This window comes from Mustela nivalis (assembly GCF_964662115.1).
Source record: "Mustela nivalis genome assembly, chromosome: 5".
Lineage (NCBI taxonomy): Eukaryota > Metazoa > Chordata > Mammalia > Carnivora > Mustelidae > Mustela > Mustela nivalis.
Genome location: NC_139024.1, coordinates 82810311 through 82825978, shown reverse-complemented (window position 1 = coordinate 82825978; position 15668 = coordinate 82810311). Strand labels below are relative to the sequence as shown.

The 15668-nt window shown below is 45.1% G+C and overlaps 1 protein-coding gene across 5 annotated transcripts in view; it reads right to left on the bottom strand.

Moving 5' to 3' along the window:
* RAB44 (RAB44, member RAS oncogene family) overlaps positions 1 to 15668 on the bottom strand; it is a 32283-nt gene that overhangs the window by 16096 nt on the left and 519 nt on the right. For 4 of the 5 annotated variants that reach the window (XM_082730963.1, XM_082730961.1, XM_082730962.1 and 1 more), the window contains exons 2-4: positions 11054 to 11271; positions 1563 to 1674; positions 411 to 585 (exon numbers count right to left, since the gene is read on the bottom strand). In XM_082730963.1, the coding sequence (XP_082587089.1) occupies positions 411 to 585; positions 1563 to 1674; positions 11054 to 11260 (494 nt within the window). In that variant the 5' untranslated portion in view covers positions 11261 to 11271. Of the gene's footprint in view, positions 1 to 410; positions 586 to 1562; positions 1675 to 1914; positions 1972 to 11053; positions 11272 to 15668 lie in introns of those variants that run through there. The other variant, XM_082730965.1, reaches the window with a different exon arrangement.

The window sequence follows — 15668 nt, the reverse complement described above, 5'->3', positions numbered from 1 at the left end:
AAGAAAGGTACCCTAGGGCAGTCGTGTTTTTAAGAATATGAGTACCTTTGTTAGGCTGATATCCCAACCTGCTAATTCTGGGGAGCAATCACATAGGGCAGGACGGACAGGGGAGGCGGGGGGAGAGCGAGTAAGGGCAGGAGGGCCTCCTGGAGAGCAGACACTCTCCACACAGGTTCCAGTTAATCCCATAATTGTCCCTACGATCCATCGCACTGCAGCTGGAAGGTTAGGCCACTTGCCCACAGTCACACAGCTAACACGTGGCCAAACCGGGATATGCTCCCAGCTTTATTCGGTGGCCTCCCACCTGGGCACGGGCCCAGGAGAGTCCTCCACCCCACTGCCCGCCCATGGCCCGCCCCTGCCCTCCCACCCCCACACCCCTCCACACACAGTGCTGGCCTTACTCCGGAAGTAAGTGGCCTGCCCCCAGCTGCTGGATGAAGGCAAAGAATGCCTCCTTCTCCTCCGGGTCAGCCTCCTCCAGCCCTGGGAAGCTGGCGGCTGCGGATTCTCTCTTGGAGGACAGTGGCCTCTTTCTGTGGAGCCTGTGGGTGCTCAGGCTGGAGCCAAAGATGTTGTCTGTGGGACAGAGGGGACAAAAGGCAGCAGAGTGGGGTTGGCTTGGCCCCCTGATCTCCCATCTTGTCCAGCTCTGGCCCTCGGGGAAATAATTCTGTGTTGGTCACATAGATAAAGGACCATGTTCATACATTCATCCTATTGCCCCTGGGAATCTACTCAAGGTAGACATTCTGCCTATTTTATGAGCTCTAAGTGCAGATTCCTGGCCTCCCTCTCCGTTGTCCCCCAAACTTCTGGAGACTCGGCAGACCCGAGAACTCTGGATGGCTCGGCAGTTTGAGCCTGAGCTGTACTTTGCAGGGTCTTGGCAAGGACATCGCACCTTCCCCAAATTGAGAAGATCAGTGGAAATATTGTGCCCTGCTGACCTTGGTCTTTTTAGGTCCTTTGGGGCCTTGTTGAGAAGCAGGTGTTGGGAATAGCCCTCCCCAAAGTGGGGCATAGGGCCTAGGAAGCTCCTAACCACTATATATCACCCTTCGCTTCTTCCCGGGGCCTGGAATTCCCTTCACTAAAGCCAGAATGTGACCTTTCTCAGGCAGAAACAAGGCATGTGGGCTTGTTTAAGCTCTTGCTCAAGGGAGAAACTTTTGTTGGGGAGAAGACAAGTGAGGCATCAGAAAGTAAGCCTGGAGGCCTCCTTGGAGAAGGGGGATGCTAATAGGACCCCCCTCTGCCCCAACCCCCAGCCAATGAACTGCTCTTGCTCATTGGAAAGGAAGTAAGTGGGTCTCCTGGGCTAGAGTCTTAAGGCCCAGCCTGGTCTTAAACCAACTGCCTGCCCACGCAGGCTTAGATTCTCATCACCAGTATAAACCATACCACCATCCATGCCCTGAATGGCTCTTGGGGGTTTTGTGGAGGAACCCTGTTGCATTTCCTGTCAGCCCAGCCTCCCTGAGCCAGGCATGCTGCATGCGATGTCTGTCTGGCTGGGTAGAAAGCTCCCAGAGGCCCTCCCAGGACAGACATACTAAGCCCAGAGCTGAATTCTTCCAGGGAGAGGCGTCCCTTCTGCTCCACATCCACCCAGTCAAAGATCATTTCCAGCTCCTCCTCACTGCCCAGGAAGCTGAACTTGGCCACCTGCAAAGAAGAGGTAAATTGGCACTATTCCCACTGGGGAAGACCCTGGGGGTCATCTTCCAAAAAAGAGAGGGGTTCAGATACTCCTACCTCCCCTCTCCCCAGTTTTGGAGTCCCAGCCCCAAGCCGACCCAGGACCTACACTGGAGGCTCTGGAACCCTACCCAAGATGGCCCTCTCAGCAGGATCCTAAACTCCCTCCATGCCTTTCCCCTTCCTCCATCCAACACCAAAACTTACCTGTTCTGAGTCTCATCCCTTTAGGATCCTAATAAAGTAGCTAATCCTCCCCAGAATGTGTTTATCAGTATCCCCCCCCCCAAATTATCTGAAATTTGAAAATAAGTCCAAAAGGTGGACAGCACGTTCTTTCAGCATTCCACAGGGACAAAGGCCACCCATGCATCTCCTAAACCATAGGAATGTACTTCATTTCATCCCCTGGGACACACTGGAAGTCCCAGACTAAATGAAGTCACCTATTAACTTGTAGATTTTGTCCAGGAGAGATGTAAATAATTTTTGTCTACTGGAACAGATAACCTCATAGATTTATGGTCTGTTGTACATTAACAGGCTTTGAAAACTTTAACTCAGCAATCTTGTTCTAAACACTTCTTTGATATCCAGTTGTGTGTTTTTTTTTAAATGCTCTTTCAACCATTCATGACATCTCTCATTAATTAAGAGCTAAATAAAATCTTTGAGTGGGATTTATTTTATTTTTGCCCAAGGGTCATGATTTTTTCTCTCTCTCTCTCTTTGTTTTTAAGATTTTATTTGTTTATTTGACAGATAGAGATCACAAGTAGGCAGAGAGGCAGGCAGAGAGAGAAGGGGAAGCAGGCTCTCTGCTGAGCAGAGAACCCAATGTGGGGTTCGATCCCACAACCCTGGGATCATGACCTGAGCCAAAAGGCAGAGGCTTTAACCCATTGAGCCACCCAGGCACCCCTGATTTTACCTTCTTGAAAATTATACTTTAAGAGTTTTGGTGGGGCGCCTGGGTGGTTCAGTCGGTGAAGCATCAGCCTTCTGCCTAGGTCATGATACTGGGGTCCTGGCATCGAGCCCTGCCTTGGGCTCCCTGCTGAGCAGGGAGTTTGCTTCTTCTTCTCCCTCTGACCCTCTCCCCTGCTCTGCTCTCACTGGTGCTCTCTTCTTCTGTCAAATAAATAAATTAAATCTTTTAAAAAAAGAGTTTTTGGGGTGCCTGTGTGGCTCAATCAGTTAAGCAGCTGCCTTCAGCTCAGGTCATGATCCCAGGATCCTGGGATGGAGCCCCACGACAGGCTCCCTGCTCAGCAGAAAGCCTGCTTCCCCCTCTACCTCTGCCTTCCTCTCTGCCTACTTGTGCTCTCTCTTTCTCTCTCTCTCTATATCCCTCTGTCAAATAAATAAACAAAATCTTAAAAAAAAAAAAAAAGGAGTTTTGGAGGTTCCGTAGAGATGCCCCACTAAACTCGGCCATCAGAACCAAATAACATGGATACTGAAGAAGGGCCCCTCGTGGGCTTCAGGAAACCCAAGCCCTTCCTCCCTTGGCTCTTGGGGAGAATCCCATGTGTGATAGAATTTTGGGTTTGCTGTTTCTTTTGTTGTTCTTGTCTGCCTTTTTTTCCTTGCTGATACTGTTTTCATTTTTGGTGACAGTAATGGTGGGGAATTTAACTTTATGGACTGGCCATTGGTGGTCCTTGTGGGATGCACGATAGAGACCTAATGTCTTTTGGTTGAGAAGCAACAGAAACTCTGATTTGCTGATCTTTGTTGTTGTTTAAATGATTGTGCAAGGCAAAGCAGAGACTCATGACTCAAGGAGATATTTGCATACCCAAGTTCATAGCAGCACTATTCACAGTAGCCAAATGATGAAAGCAACCTGAATATCCACTGAAGGATGAACGGAAAAACAAAATGTGGTCTACATATACAGTGGAATATTTTGTTCAGCCTTAAAAAGGAAGGAAATTCTGACTCCTGTTACAGCATGAATGAGCATTAAGGACATCATGCTAAGTAGACATCATGCTAAGAAGCTGGTCACAAAAAGACAAATATATTTTCCCACTTAGACAAGGGACTAGAGTGGTCAAATTCATAGAGAGAGAAAGGAGAATGGGGGTTTCTGGGGGATGGGGAGAAAGGAGAATGGGAGTTATTGTTTAATTGGGACAGAGATGGGGAAGATGAAGAAGATCTGGAAATGGTGGTGGTGATGCTTGCACAATATTGTAAAATATACCTAATGCCTCTGAACTCTACACATAAAAATGTTTAAGATGGCAAATTTTGTGTTATGTATGTTTTATGACAATTTTTTAAAATATTTATTTATTTATTTGAGACTAGAGGAGGGAAGAGCACAAGCCGGAGGTAGGGGCAGAAGTAGAGGGGTAAGCAAACTCCCTGCTGAGCAGGGAGCCTGATGCAGGGTTTGATCCTGGACCCTGGGATCATGACCACAGCCGAAGGCAGATGCTTAAGCGACTGAGCCATCCAGGTGTCCCTTTTATGACAATTTTTAAAAAAACTTGTGCAAGGGATATGTGTGACTGTAAAATGTTGTGTTATGTCTGTTTGTGAGCTTGGCTAAGTCTACTAAAATGCTTGAATGACACAGACAGTGCTCTCTTGTATCCCAGATCTTTCTGTGAAATAGAGGTTGGTTACTTTGTTTGAAAGTTACAATCACTACAGATGTTTGAGACTATACTAGGACCAACCGGGACGGAGAGATACAGCAAGGAAAATGGGATACATTTTGACTTTCCAAAGAATAAGAAGGTGGTTTTGTCTTAAGTGTCTATTCCAGAACATGAAAAGGGATGAAAATGCAAATCTGAGTTGGATAGAGACCGTTGTGGAGGGTTTGTTGAAAGGGAATCTTAGTTGCCTTGATTTATAAGACCTAAATCTGAAAATAAGCTGTGAAACATGTTAACATTTTATCAAGTGCCAAATTTGGCTCGGCTTTGATGGTTTTAAATAATTTTTTTAAATTGTGAAAGTTTTACTGCCGTGTGTTATATTAATGCAAAACTAGATTTTTAGCTCTATCTCTATTAAAATGATAAATTGATCATAGAGCTCTTAGCAAGAGTTAAAAAGAAGCTACTGTTTATCTTCTGTAAATTGCCTGCCCAAAAAAATGATTCCCTATGTCAACAGAGTAAATTTCTCTACTTTATTCTGGCTTGATCATGTTTTCAAGTAAAAAAAAAAAAAATGAAAATAAAAAATTGAAGTCACCTCTCTTATAAAAGAGCTAAATATTCTTGCAATCATGTTACCTTCTTCGATGTTTATCTCAAAATATTTTATTTTATTGTCATTTTGATCAACAGGTAGCCAAGTACTATTTCTCAGATTCCTATGATCCTATCTTAATCCAGTGGCCAAAATGTTCTCTGATAGCTCTTCTGATTTTGCTTTCCCAATATAAGATCCTAAATCTAGAAAAAAAAATTTAGGATATCCTCTGTATCTATTAAATACTTCACCACTTATAAGAACAGGATGGGCAATAAATAACAAGTGTTGGTGGTGAGGATGTGGAGAAAAGGGAACACTCGTGCTCTGTTGGTGGGAATGTAAACTGGTGCAGTCACTCTGGAAAACAGTATGGTGGTTGCTCGAAAAATTAAAAATAGAACTACCCTTGGGAATCCAGCAATCCCACTCCTAAATATGTACCCAAAGATAACAAAAATGCTAATAAGAAAAGATATCTGTACTGCCATGTTCACTGCAGCATTATTTACAATAATAGCTAAAGCACAGAAAGAACCTAAATGTTCATAGAAGGGTGAATGGATAAAGATAAGGCATATATACAGGATGGAAGCTTACTCAGCCTATTGAAGAATGAAATCTTACCATTTGCAACAACATGGATGGACCTTGAGGGCACTGTGCTAAGTGAATTATACCAGACAGAAAAAGATAAAAACTGAATGAACTCACTTATATGTGGAATCTAAAACCAACCAACCAACCAACAAATAAACCGAAGAACAGAGCTCATGAATACAGAGAACACATTGGGCAATCCCTGAAGCGGATGGGGGGGGTGTCAAAAAAGTACAATTTCCAGTTATAAAATGAATATGTCATGGGAATGTAATGTACAGCATGGTGACAATCGTTAATAATACTGAACTGCATCTTTGAAAGTAAGTAGATCTTGAAAGCTCTCATCACAAGAAAAGAAATTTTGTAACTGTATGGTGAAGGCTGTTAACTAGACTTATTGTGGTGATCGTTTTGCAGCAGGGACAGATATCAAATCATTACACTGTATACCTAAAGCTAATATTATATTATATTATAATATTATATTATATCAATTATTATATTATTATATCATTATCATATTATATCATATCATTATCATATTATATCAATTATGCCTCAATAAAAATATGTGAAAAAATAATTTTCAAAAATTATAAGGAAATTCTTCAAATCCCCGATGCTGAAATATTTTTAATGTTCTTTTGGGTAATATAGATAACTTACAACATATTTTAAAAGCTCATTAAGTTTGATTAATACGATAAAAGGATTAAATAACGTGTTATATTTAACACCCGCTTCTAAAAGATAATGAGCTGATTATTATCGCTAAAGATAAATCTTGCTGTATTTGTTGCATGTAGATGAAAATAAAAACTGAGGGTTTAACCTGTAACAAAATCTAATGTTATATATGGCTTGGGTTAGGAGGGTGGAGGTTAAATTTATATGTATATTCACACACACACACACACACACATAAATATATATAAAGTATATATACATATAAAGTATATATATGTACTTTTAAAAAAAGATTTTATTTATTTATTTGACAGATAGAGATCACAAGTAGGCAGAGAGGCAGACAGAGAGAGAGAGAGGAGGAAGCAGGCTCCCTGATGAGCGGAGAGAGCCCGACACAGGGCTTGATCCCAGGACCCAGAGACCATGATCTGAGCCGAAGGCAGAGGCTTTAACCCACTGAGCCACCCAGGCGCCCCTATATATGTACTTTTAAATATATATACTTAAAAACTAAATATAAATATAAAATTTAATAAAACAAAATAAATTTAATAAATAAAAATAAAATTTAAAAAAATTTAACCTCATATTTTTACATATGTATATTTATATACATATGATATATATGGCTTGGGTTAAAAAAAACATCATGGGAAGAACCGTCAAATCAGAAGAGATGTTCAGGCTTTCCTAGGCTAAGTTTCCATAGATAAAATGGGATTCATATAAATATTTCAGAAACTGCATGCTTTATGGGAAGGCCTGGAGTTTGCTCAGTGTGTTTGCTGATCCATGATATGTGCTTATCTTCAGGCGAAACACTAATCAAACCCTACGAAATAGTTTTGTGCTGTGTCCCAACAGAGAACTTCACTCTCTTCCACTCTGATATTATTAGCGATGTAATACATAACCAAAGCTTTTCAGTCTCATTAGCAAAAATGTTTCCTACCCAGGAAGGACTATGAACATTTAGGTTCTTTCTGTGCTTTAGCTATTATTGTAAATAATGCTGCAGTGAACATGGCAGTACAGATATCTTTTCTTATTAGCATTTTTGTTATCTTCGGGTAAATATTTAGGAGTGGGATTGCTGGATTCCCGAGGGTAGAACTATTTTTAATTTTTCGAGCAACCACCATACTGTTTTCCAGAGTGACTGCACCAATTTACATTCCCACCAACAGAGCACGAGTGTTCCCTTTTCTCCACATCCTCACCACCAACACTAGTTATTTCTCCTTTCCTACGTTGGCCTGAAGTCTCAGTTGAGAGCTGCAGGCCACTAGGGATAGACCCAACACCTTGCGGAAAAGGACTGGACCCAGTTCTGTGAGCTACTGATGCTTCCCTTGGATACAAGGATTCTGAGCTGATGTTAGTGGACCTTCAGCCAAGCTAGCAGACTGACAATTTCCAGGACTCTTGAGTCCAGAAACGGCCAGCTCATTCAATATCAAGCAGAACAGGAATGAATGACATAGAAATGAATGAATGGTTCAAGGAAATGGAGTTGTGGTTATTTGTCAGGGATAGAACTGGTACTGTTTTTTCTCATTCTATCTTTATGGATCAAAGAGGCAGTTTTTTCTCTTTTTGGGCCATCTCTAACCTTCAGTCTGGTAGTTGACTGCTTTTGTAAACTGAAGTTAACCATTGTAAATGTTATCTGAATCTCACTGACCCACTCTTGATTCAGAAACTGACACTTCCTGGGCCTCCTGACTTTCCATGGCGATAAAATTATTGATTCAATAAGAATCTGTCCTTTTTTTTTTTTTTTTTTGCTGGGATATAGTTGGATGAATCAATTGTGTAACTAGAGTGTCACATTGAAGAATGATTCTCATTTAATCAGATGTGACAAGTCTGCTGTAAGGAACAGACATGGAGTCAATGTCTGCAAAACCCTCCCAGCAGGGTTGATGGTTTTAAATAAGATTTTATTTATCCCAGCAGCCTGGCACAGAAGGTCGGGAAATAAGTATAAAATTGACAAGGAAGGCTGCTTCCAGGCAGGAAGAGGGACCTTAGAAAAATTGGGACTCTCAAGAAGAAAGGAAACCCCTTGCATTTATAGGGGCTACAGGTGAAAGTTGAAGAGAGTCTTGGGTTTAGTTTCCTGTCCTGTGGATAGAAATAGGGTGGCCAGCTGGACCCAGTCTGCCCCAGATGTTCCCAGTTTTAACACTGAAAGTTCCACATCCCAGGCATCCCTCCAGCCCTAGGCAAACTGGAACAGACATTCACTCTAGGTAGAAGAGCAAATACCAGAGGTTTTTAAGCTAAGATTCTGTATGAAAACTTAGGGACAGAAACTAAAATGACTTCATACTTTCAAAGTCTAGGTTTGTAGAGCAAGCTCAAGGATGCTGAGCTGATGGAAATAGGGGGAATGAGAATAGGCTTTTTTATATCAGGAGATTATTTATCATCACAGAAAATTATCTGAATAATTGGAAACTGGGAAACTGGGCCAAAAGGTAGAGAGCATGTCCTTTCAAGCATTGTCTAGGCTAGAGGAATGCACTCAGTCCATCTCATTGTTTATCTTTAATTAAAAGTCCCAGACTTGCTGAAGTTACTTGTTAACTTGCAGATTTTTGCCTGGGAGAGATGAAAATTTTTGTGTAGGACAACAGATAACCCTAAAGATTTATGGCCTGTTGGACATCAGCCATGTTAAAAATTGAACTCAGCAATCTTATCCTAACAGTTTCCTGTCAAATTGCCTTTAAATACTGTAGCCTCGCTTCTCACATGCTAGTTTTTGGGCCAATTGTAACATCTTATTGGTTCCTTCATTAATTAGTAATAAAAATTAATTAGATAAAACCTTTGGTAAATGTTGATTTTGTACTTACTTGATTTTATATTTACCTTTTTTACCCTTTTGAAAATTATATATAGGGATGCCTGCAGGGTTCAGTTGGCTAAGTATCTGCCTTCAGCTCAGGTCATGATCTCAGGGTCCTGGGATCCAGTCCCTACATCGGGTTCCTCACTCAGCAGGCAATTTGCTTCTGCCTCAGCCTGCTGCTCCCTCTACTCAAGGGAGTTGGTGAAGGCCCCTCTGAGAAAGTCATTCTTTTCTATCTATTTATTTTTAAGTAATCTCTATGCTCAACATAGGACATGAACTCATGATCCCTGAAATAAAGAGGCACATGCTCCACTGTCAGGCACCCCTGAAAATTCTATTTCAACAACATCCATTGGTTCCTTGTTGTGGCCCCGAGGACAGACCACAGGAAAACTCAGTTCTGATGGGGGCAGGACAAAGTCTGGAGCATGGAGCAGTATCCAGAGGAGACGGTAGGCCTGGGAAGACTCCAGCAACCCACATAGACCCTTTTGCAGAGAATGAGGAAAAACCAAAGAAAAATTGGTCAGTGTTGGTCTGGGCCAGAGCCTAAGACTCCTTATAGGGACCAACCATGGCTGGTCTTGTCATTGATGTTTCTAGTCATTGACATGGTTTGATTTCCAGGACTCTGCTCCCCAGGATAAACTTTCCTGCTCCATAGGCAAGTTCCTTCTTTGACTTGAAGTCCTTTCCTTTGTTAAAATGCAAATGTTTCTGAAAGAGCAGAACACATACTGCCTTATCAGCCATTTACATATTAGTATAAACAAATTCCTCAACTTATCTGAGGGCAAATTTTTTATGACATTTATTGATTTGCCTCAGAAAACATATGTGCTTGTCATTTAACACAAAGAATATTCCTTTGCAGAGGAGCATAAACACCTAGTATACAAACTATGCTTTTTGCCTACTGACCTTTATATTTTTTAAAATTAATTAATTAATGGGTGTTATTGTTTTTTTCAGAGAGGGAGAGAGAATGAGGCGGAGCAGAGAGAAAGAGGGAGAGAGAATTTTAAGCAGACTCCACGTTCAGCACAGAGCCCAATATGGGGTTTGATCTCACAACTCTGAGGTCATGACCTGAGCTGAAACCAAAAGTCGGGTGCTTAACCCACTGAGCCACCCTGGTGCCCCTAATTAATTAAATTTTAATTGAAGTATCATTGACACACAGTATTACATTAGTTCCAGGTGTACAACATAGTCATCTGACAAGTCTGTATGTTACATTGTGCTCACAAGCGAAGCTCCCACCATACAACACTGCTACAGTATCCTTGACTATATTCCTTGTACTGTATCTTTCATCCCCATGACTTACTCATTCCGACTAAAAGTCTGTGTCCCCCACTTCACCTATTTTGCCTGTCCTTCCACTCACCTTCCTCATGCAACCCCCTGTTCTCTGCATTTATGGGTCTGTTTCTGCCTTTGGTTTGTTCATTTGTGTTTTGATTCTGCATCTGAGTGAAATCATACAGCATTGGCTTTCTCTGTCTGACTCATTTCACTGAGCAAAATACCCTCTAGGTCCATCCATGTTGTCACAAAATAGAAGATCTCATTCTTTTTTGTGGCTGAGGAATATTCCATTGTGTATATATGCCACATCTTCCTTATTCATTTATGGACACTATGTTGCTTCCATATCTTGGCTATTGTAAATAACACAGCAATGAACAAAGGGCTGCATATATCTTTTTGAATTACTGTTTTTGTTTCCTTTGGGTACATCCCCAGTATGGTATTTCCATTTCAGATTTTCTGAGGAACCTCTATACTTTTGCCACAGTGGCTTTACCAGTCTGCATTCTCATGAACGGTGCATGGGAGTTCCTCTTTGAGAGCAAATTTTGGATGGGAGAAAGGGGGAAGAGCAGGCCTCCCCTGCTTTATGGGATAGGAAGTCTCAGGAGGCCACCAAAAAGGGATTTAGGGGAAGAGCTGGGCACTCCGACTCACCGCCAGGTCCTCACGGGTGACGAAGCCCCTCTCCTTGGCCCCACAGTCCTGGAAGAAATGCTGCAGCTCAGCAGCCACCAGGGAGGACAAGGACTCCGGTTCTGAGGTCATGGGGGCATCCTGGTCGTCAGCTGGTTCTCGCATCTGCCGCCGGCGGCTGGAGCCTAGCTTGCGGCCCTTCCGGGGCACTCTCTGTCCACTCTCCATGCTCTTTTGGCCTGGGAACAGAGGAATAGTGAGGGGTTGTGGGGTGCTGCACACAGTTACTCTGCTGAAAACCCTCCCAGGTCTCCTGGAGAAAACACACCATGGCTGATGAGCTGCTTGGACCCCAGCTGGCCTCTCGTACCTCGTGACACTCTCCCACCTTCTGGCCTCCAGCATGAGGCCTTTGTCCTTTCTGCTCCATCTGCCTGGAATGCTTTTCCTTCAAGCTATCCACGTGCCCTCCTCTCTTTTAGATCTTTGCTCATCAAAAGTCTTTCTTGGCCGTTATATGAAAGAGCCCTGTGCAGGATCGGTTCTGTTTCGAGATGAGGATGGGGACACAGGGTTGTCCAGGGTCTCACTGTCCGAGCTGTCTCTCTTGCCACTCCTCCAGCTCATTCCCTCACATCTCACCTTGGAGGATCCCTCCACCGCTGCCTCCCCGCCTGTCCCCCCTCATCTGACCTCCAATCCTCTTTTTCTCAACACCGTCTGACTGCTCCTTGGACACACGCAGGAGGCAACCAGTAGGTCTTATGGCCTTGCCCCTGCTTTACCCTGCTCCCTCCCACACCCTTGAAGTCCATCAAGCCTGCTGAACCACTTCCATTCCTGGAATATCAGATCCTCTCTTACTTTGCTCCCTTTGCCCCATCTTCCCTGACTCTCTTATCTCCCCACCCAGCTGATGCCTCTTCCTTCCTCACCTAAGAGGCCACCTTCTCCAAGAAGCCTTCCCTGCAGCCATCCCCATGCTTCAAGCAGGGTTCAGTACCCACTAGACTGTGGCCCCATGATGCTCTGGGCTCCCCCTAAGGATGTCACTGTGCGGCTTAGTCTCCATTGCTCCCCACTCCTTAGCACACAGTAGGCGCTCACGTAAGCATTGTCCAATTCACTAATTGGGGTCCTCCCAACTCTCACGGAAAGTCTTAGGTTGGTCTATTGATAAGGATTCTGACGGATAAGGATTTGTCTAGGTGAGACCCCCAAGGACAGAACAAAGGGAGGCTAGAGGCTGGAAGAGGTACTCTCTGGGCCTGCCCTGGGGTGGGGGAGGGGAATAAGCGAGGAAGGGGTGGCACCTACAACAGTGGGCAGTGGGAGCGGCCTGATGTGCCCATGGACAGGCAGCTTCCAGCATGGCCCAGGGCGGGAGCCAAGCCCTAAGGAAGGCAGGGAGGATTTAAAAGCAGTGAACAACTTGCACAAAGGAACATGTGCGGCATGAGGCAGCAAGAACAAGAAGACCCCTCCCGGCTTTCTCTGCTGAGGTGAAAGGTCACAGACAGGCTGACTGGGAGGGATGATGGGCTTCTCCCTGGGCTCTGGCACCACTGGTCCAGCCTCCCCTGGGGCACAGGCTGCACAGGACCTGACTAAAGCAATCCCTCAGCCTGTGGAGACCCCCCCAAGCTTTAAAGTGAAGTCGAGTCTCTCTCTCTTTCTCTCTACCAGTCTTTCTCTCTGGTTCTTCCTGGGTGTTTGATCTCTCCATCTGTTTCTCTCCAACTTACTATCTCTGTTTCTCTTGGAGCCTTCCAAGTCTGTTTCAGATGCAGGGTTTTTTTTTTTTTTTGTTTGTTTGTTTCAAGTATTCATTTATTTGTTTATTTGAGAGAGAGACAACACCCAGGCAGGGGGAAAGGCAGAGGAAGAGGGAGAAGCAGGCTTCCCACCAAGCAGGGAGCCCAATGCGGGACTTGATCCCAGGACCCCAGAACCATGACCTGAGCCAAAGGTAAATGCTTAATAACTGAACCAGCCAGGCACCCCCAGATGCAGTTTTAAGATCACAGACGAAAACTGAGGAGCCAGATTTGAGGGGCTTTGCAAAAGCCAACTGTGCACCTTTTTTCCTAGCCCAGTGGTTTGGGGTCAGCCGCCATGTGAGTATTTGCACCATGTGAGCCAGCAAACGCTACAAATCAGGGCTTTCTCCCCCAGCAAAAAACAGTTAGCAGTACAGCATACCTCCACCAAAAAGACATTCTTCTGCCCAAACCGTTCCCATGATCTAATATGCGCTTGAGTGACAAGCATTTACTGAGTACCAGCTGAATGCCGGCACGGCAGTGAGCCATCCTGCTATGAGACACTGGTTCCAGTAGATAAATTGGGAAGATGTGTGCCTTCTCCCTGTCAGTCCATCCTGCCATCTTGATTCATGGATGTGGAGAAGGAGGCCCAAGAGAGGAAGGGATTTTCAGTCCCAGTGCTCTGTGTCAGACAGACCTCTGCCTCTCCAAGGCCTGCCTCTGGCGAGCTGTGTGAACTTGGGCAAGTCACTTAACCTTCCCGCCTCTTGGCTTCCTTACGGGTACGTTGACCTGATATCTACCCCACAGAGTTGCCGTGAGGATGGGACCGGATCACTGAAGTTGAAGCACCACCTCACATTCCTGGCATGGCCCACCTCTGTTTCTGGCTTTGCTTTCTCTTAGCATGCGTCATGCTCTCAGAGAGTGTGTTATTCCTCTAGCTTGTAAATTTTCCACCACACAGGGTCTGCTGGGTAAAGTTGGCATTCACAATGGTGGTCATCCCATGGCGGGGGCGGGGGGATGGGGCACGTGACATTCCACTGGAGCCTCAGCAAAGCTGAGCTGAGTACTGTGCAGATACAATTTCCTCCCACTTGACCTGTGAGGAAACCAAGGGAGGCTCAGTAGCAGAACTGGCGTAGGCTCTCCTAAGACCACTTCCTGGAGAGGGACCTCCTTGGTGGAATGCGGGACAGAGCATGCGTGGGACGGGGCTTCTGGAGCAGGGCGGAGTGAGCGGGCTTTGCTTGTTGTCGTAAGACTTGGAAACTCGGGGCACCTGGGTGGCTTAGTCAGTGAAGAACCTGCCTTTGATTCAGGTCATGAGCCCGGAGTCCCTGGATCAAGCTCAGCAAGGAGTCTGATTCTCCCTCTCTCTCTTCCCCTCTCCCTGCTTGGGCTTTCAGTCTCTCTCTCTCTCTCTCTCTCTGTCAGATAAATAAAATCTTTTTAAAAAAGAAAAAGGCTTGGAAACTCAAGTTGCACATGTACTTCCGTTGAAGATAACATACAAGAGGCAGCAAGATAAGATTCTCAGTACAGAAGCTTCTAGAACTGAAGCCCTGGGGGAAGAGTTCATAATGATATTGTGCCATATAACTGAGTCTGCCAGGTTCTCACAAGTAAGGGGAATTAGAATCCTAAAGTACATTCCCTGTGGTCATCTCCCAGGATATGGGATGTTCTTGACATGTCTTTCAGGGAGTTCCTGGTCAGGCTGCACCTCCACAGCCCATTTCCAACAGTCTGCTGGCGTTTCATAAGAAAGCAGCACCTTCTGGGGCATCTGGGTGGTTCATTCGGTTGAGCATCCAACTCTTGGTTTCAGCTTAGGTCATGATCTCCAGGTCGTGAGATCGATCCCCATGTCAGGCTCTGTGCTCAGCAGGGAATCTTGACATTTTCTCTCTCTCTCCCTCTCTCCCCTCTGTTCCTCCCCTGCTCACTCTCTCTCTCTCTCTCCAAGAAAGGAAGGAGGGAAGGAAAGAAAGAAGGAAGGAAGGGAGAGAAGGAGGACCTTCTGGACACCTCACTGGCTCCCGCCCTTCCACAGCCTCGGCGATCAGTCCTTCTTTCCCTGTAGGGCCACTCAGAGGCACCCCCTGCCTGTTAGGAGGCCTGGAGTGTAAAGGCAGCAGGTACCCTACCACCAACACTGCCTCAAAGTGCAAACACCATCAGTCAGGGATAGCAAACTCCCCCTTCACAGCCTTATAGCATACACTAAAAGTAGTCTGTACCTTTTCATGGCCAAGCATGACTACCCAGAGATAGTGGGGACAACTTCAGTCCCTCCTCACATATGTGTACATGGGTGCACACACACACACACACACACACACACACACACACACACCTCCTCAGCCAGCTCCCACCACCGTCCACTCCCTCACGGATCTGACAGGACAATTCCTCACAGGTCGTTCACATGTACGAAGGTCCCTGCCCACTCAGAGCTGCTCAGAACAACACCCACTCAGAGTTGCTCAGAACAACACCCCTCCGAGCCAGCCCACAAGGGCACCCCCCCATCCTCCGCCACATTCCCCTCCCTGGATCAAGGTGGCCTCACACCCTTGAAGTCAAAAGCCCCTGTGACCAGGAACACACATCCCACCCTAAGTCTACCCACCTCTCCCTGCATTCCTTACTCAAGAAAGCATACGAATTTGGGATCTAAACTTGAGAACAAATAGATCCTACTCCCAGGCAACTGTAGGAATCAGCTCCCTACTGTGGGACTGGGTTAGGGGAGCAGGCACAACAGGCTTGGAGTCAGGGAGTAGAGAGCCCATAAGAAAAATGGGGTAGGGGACAACTCTGCTGGGCTTTCCCCCAATTCCTTCATTGTCTCACCAAAGGGG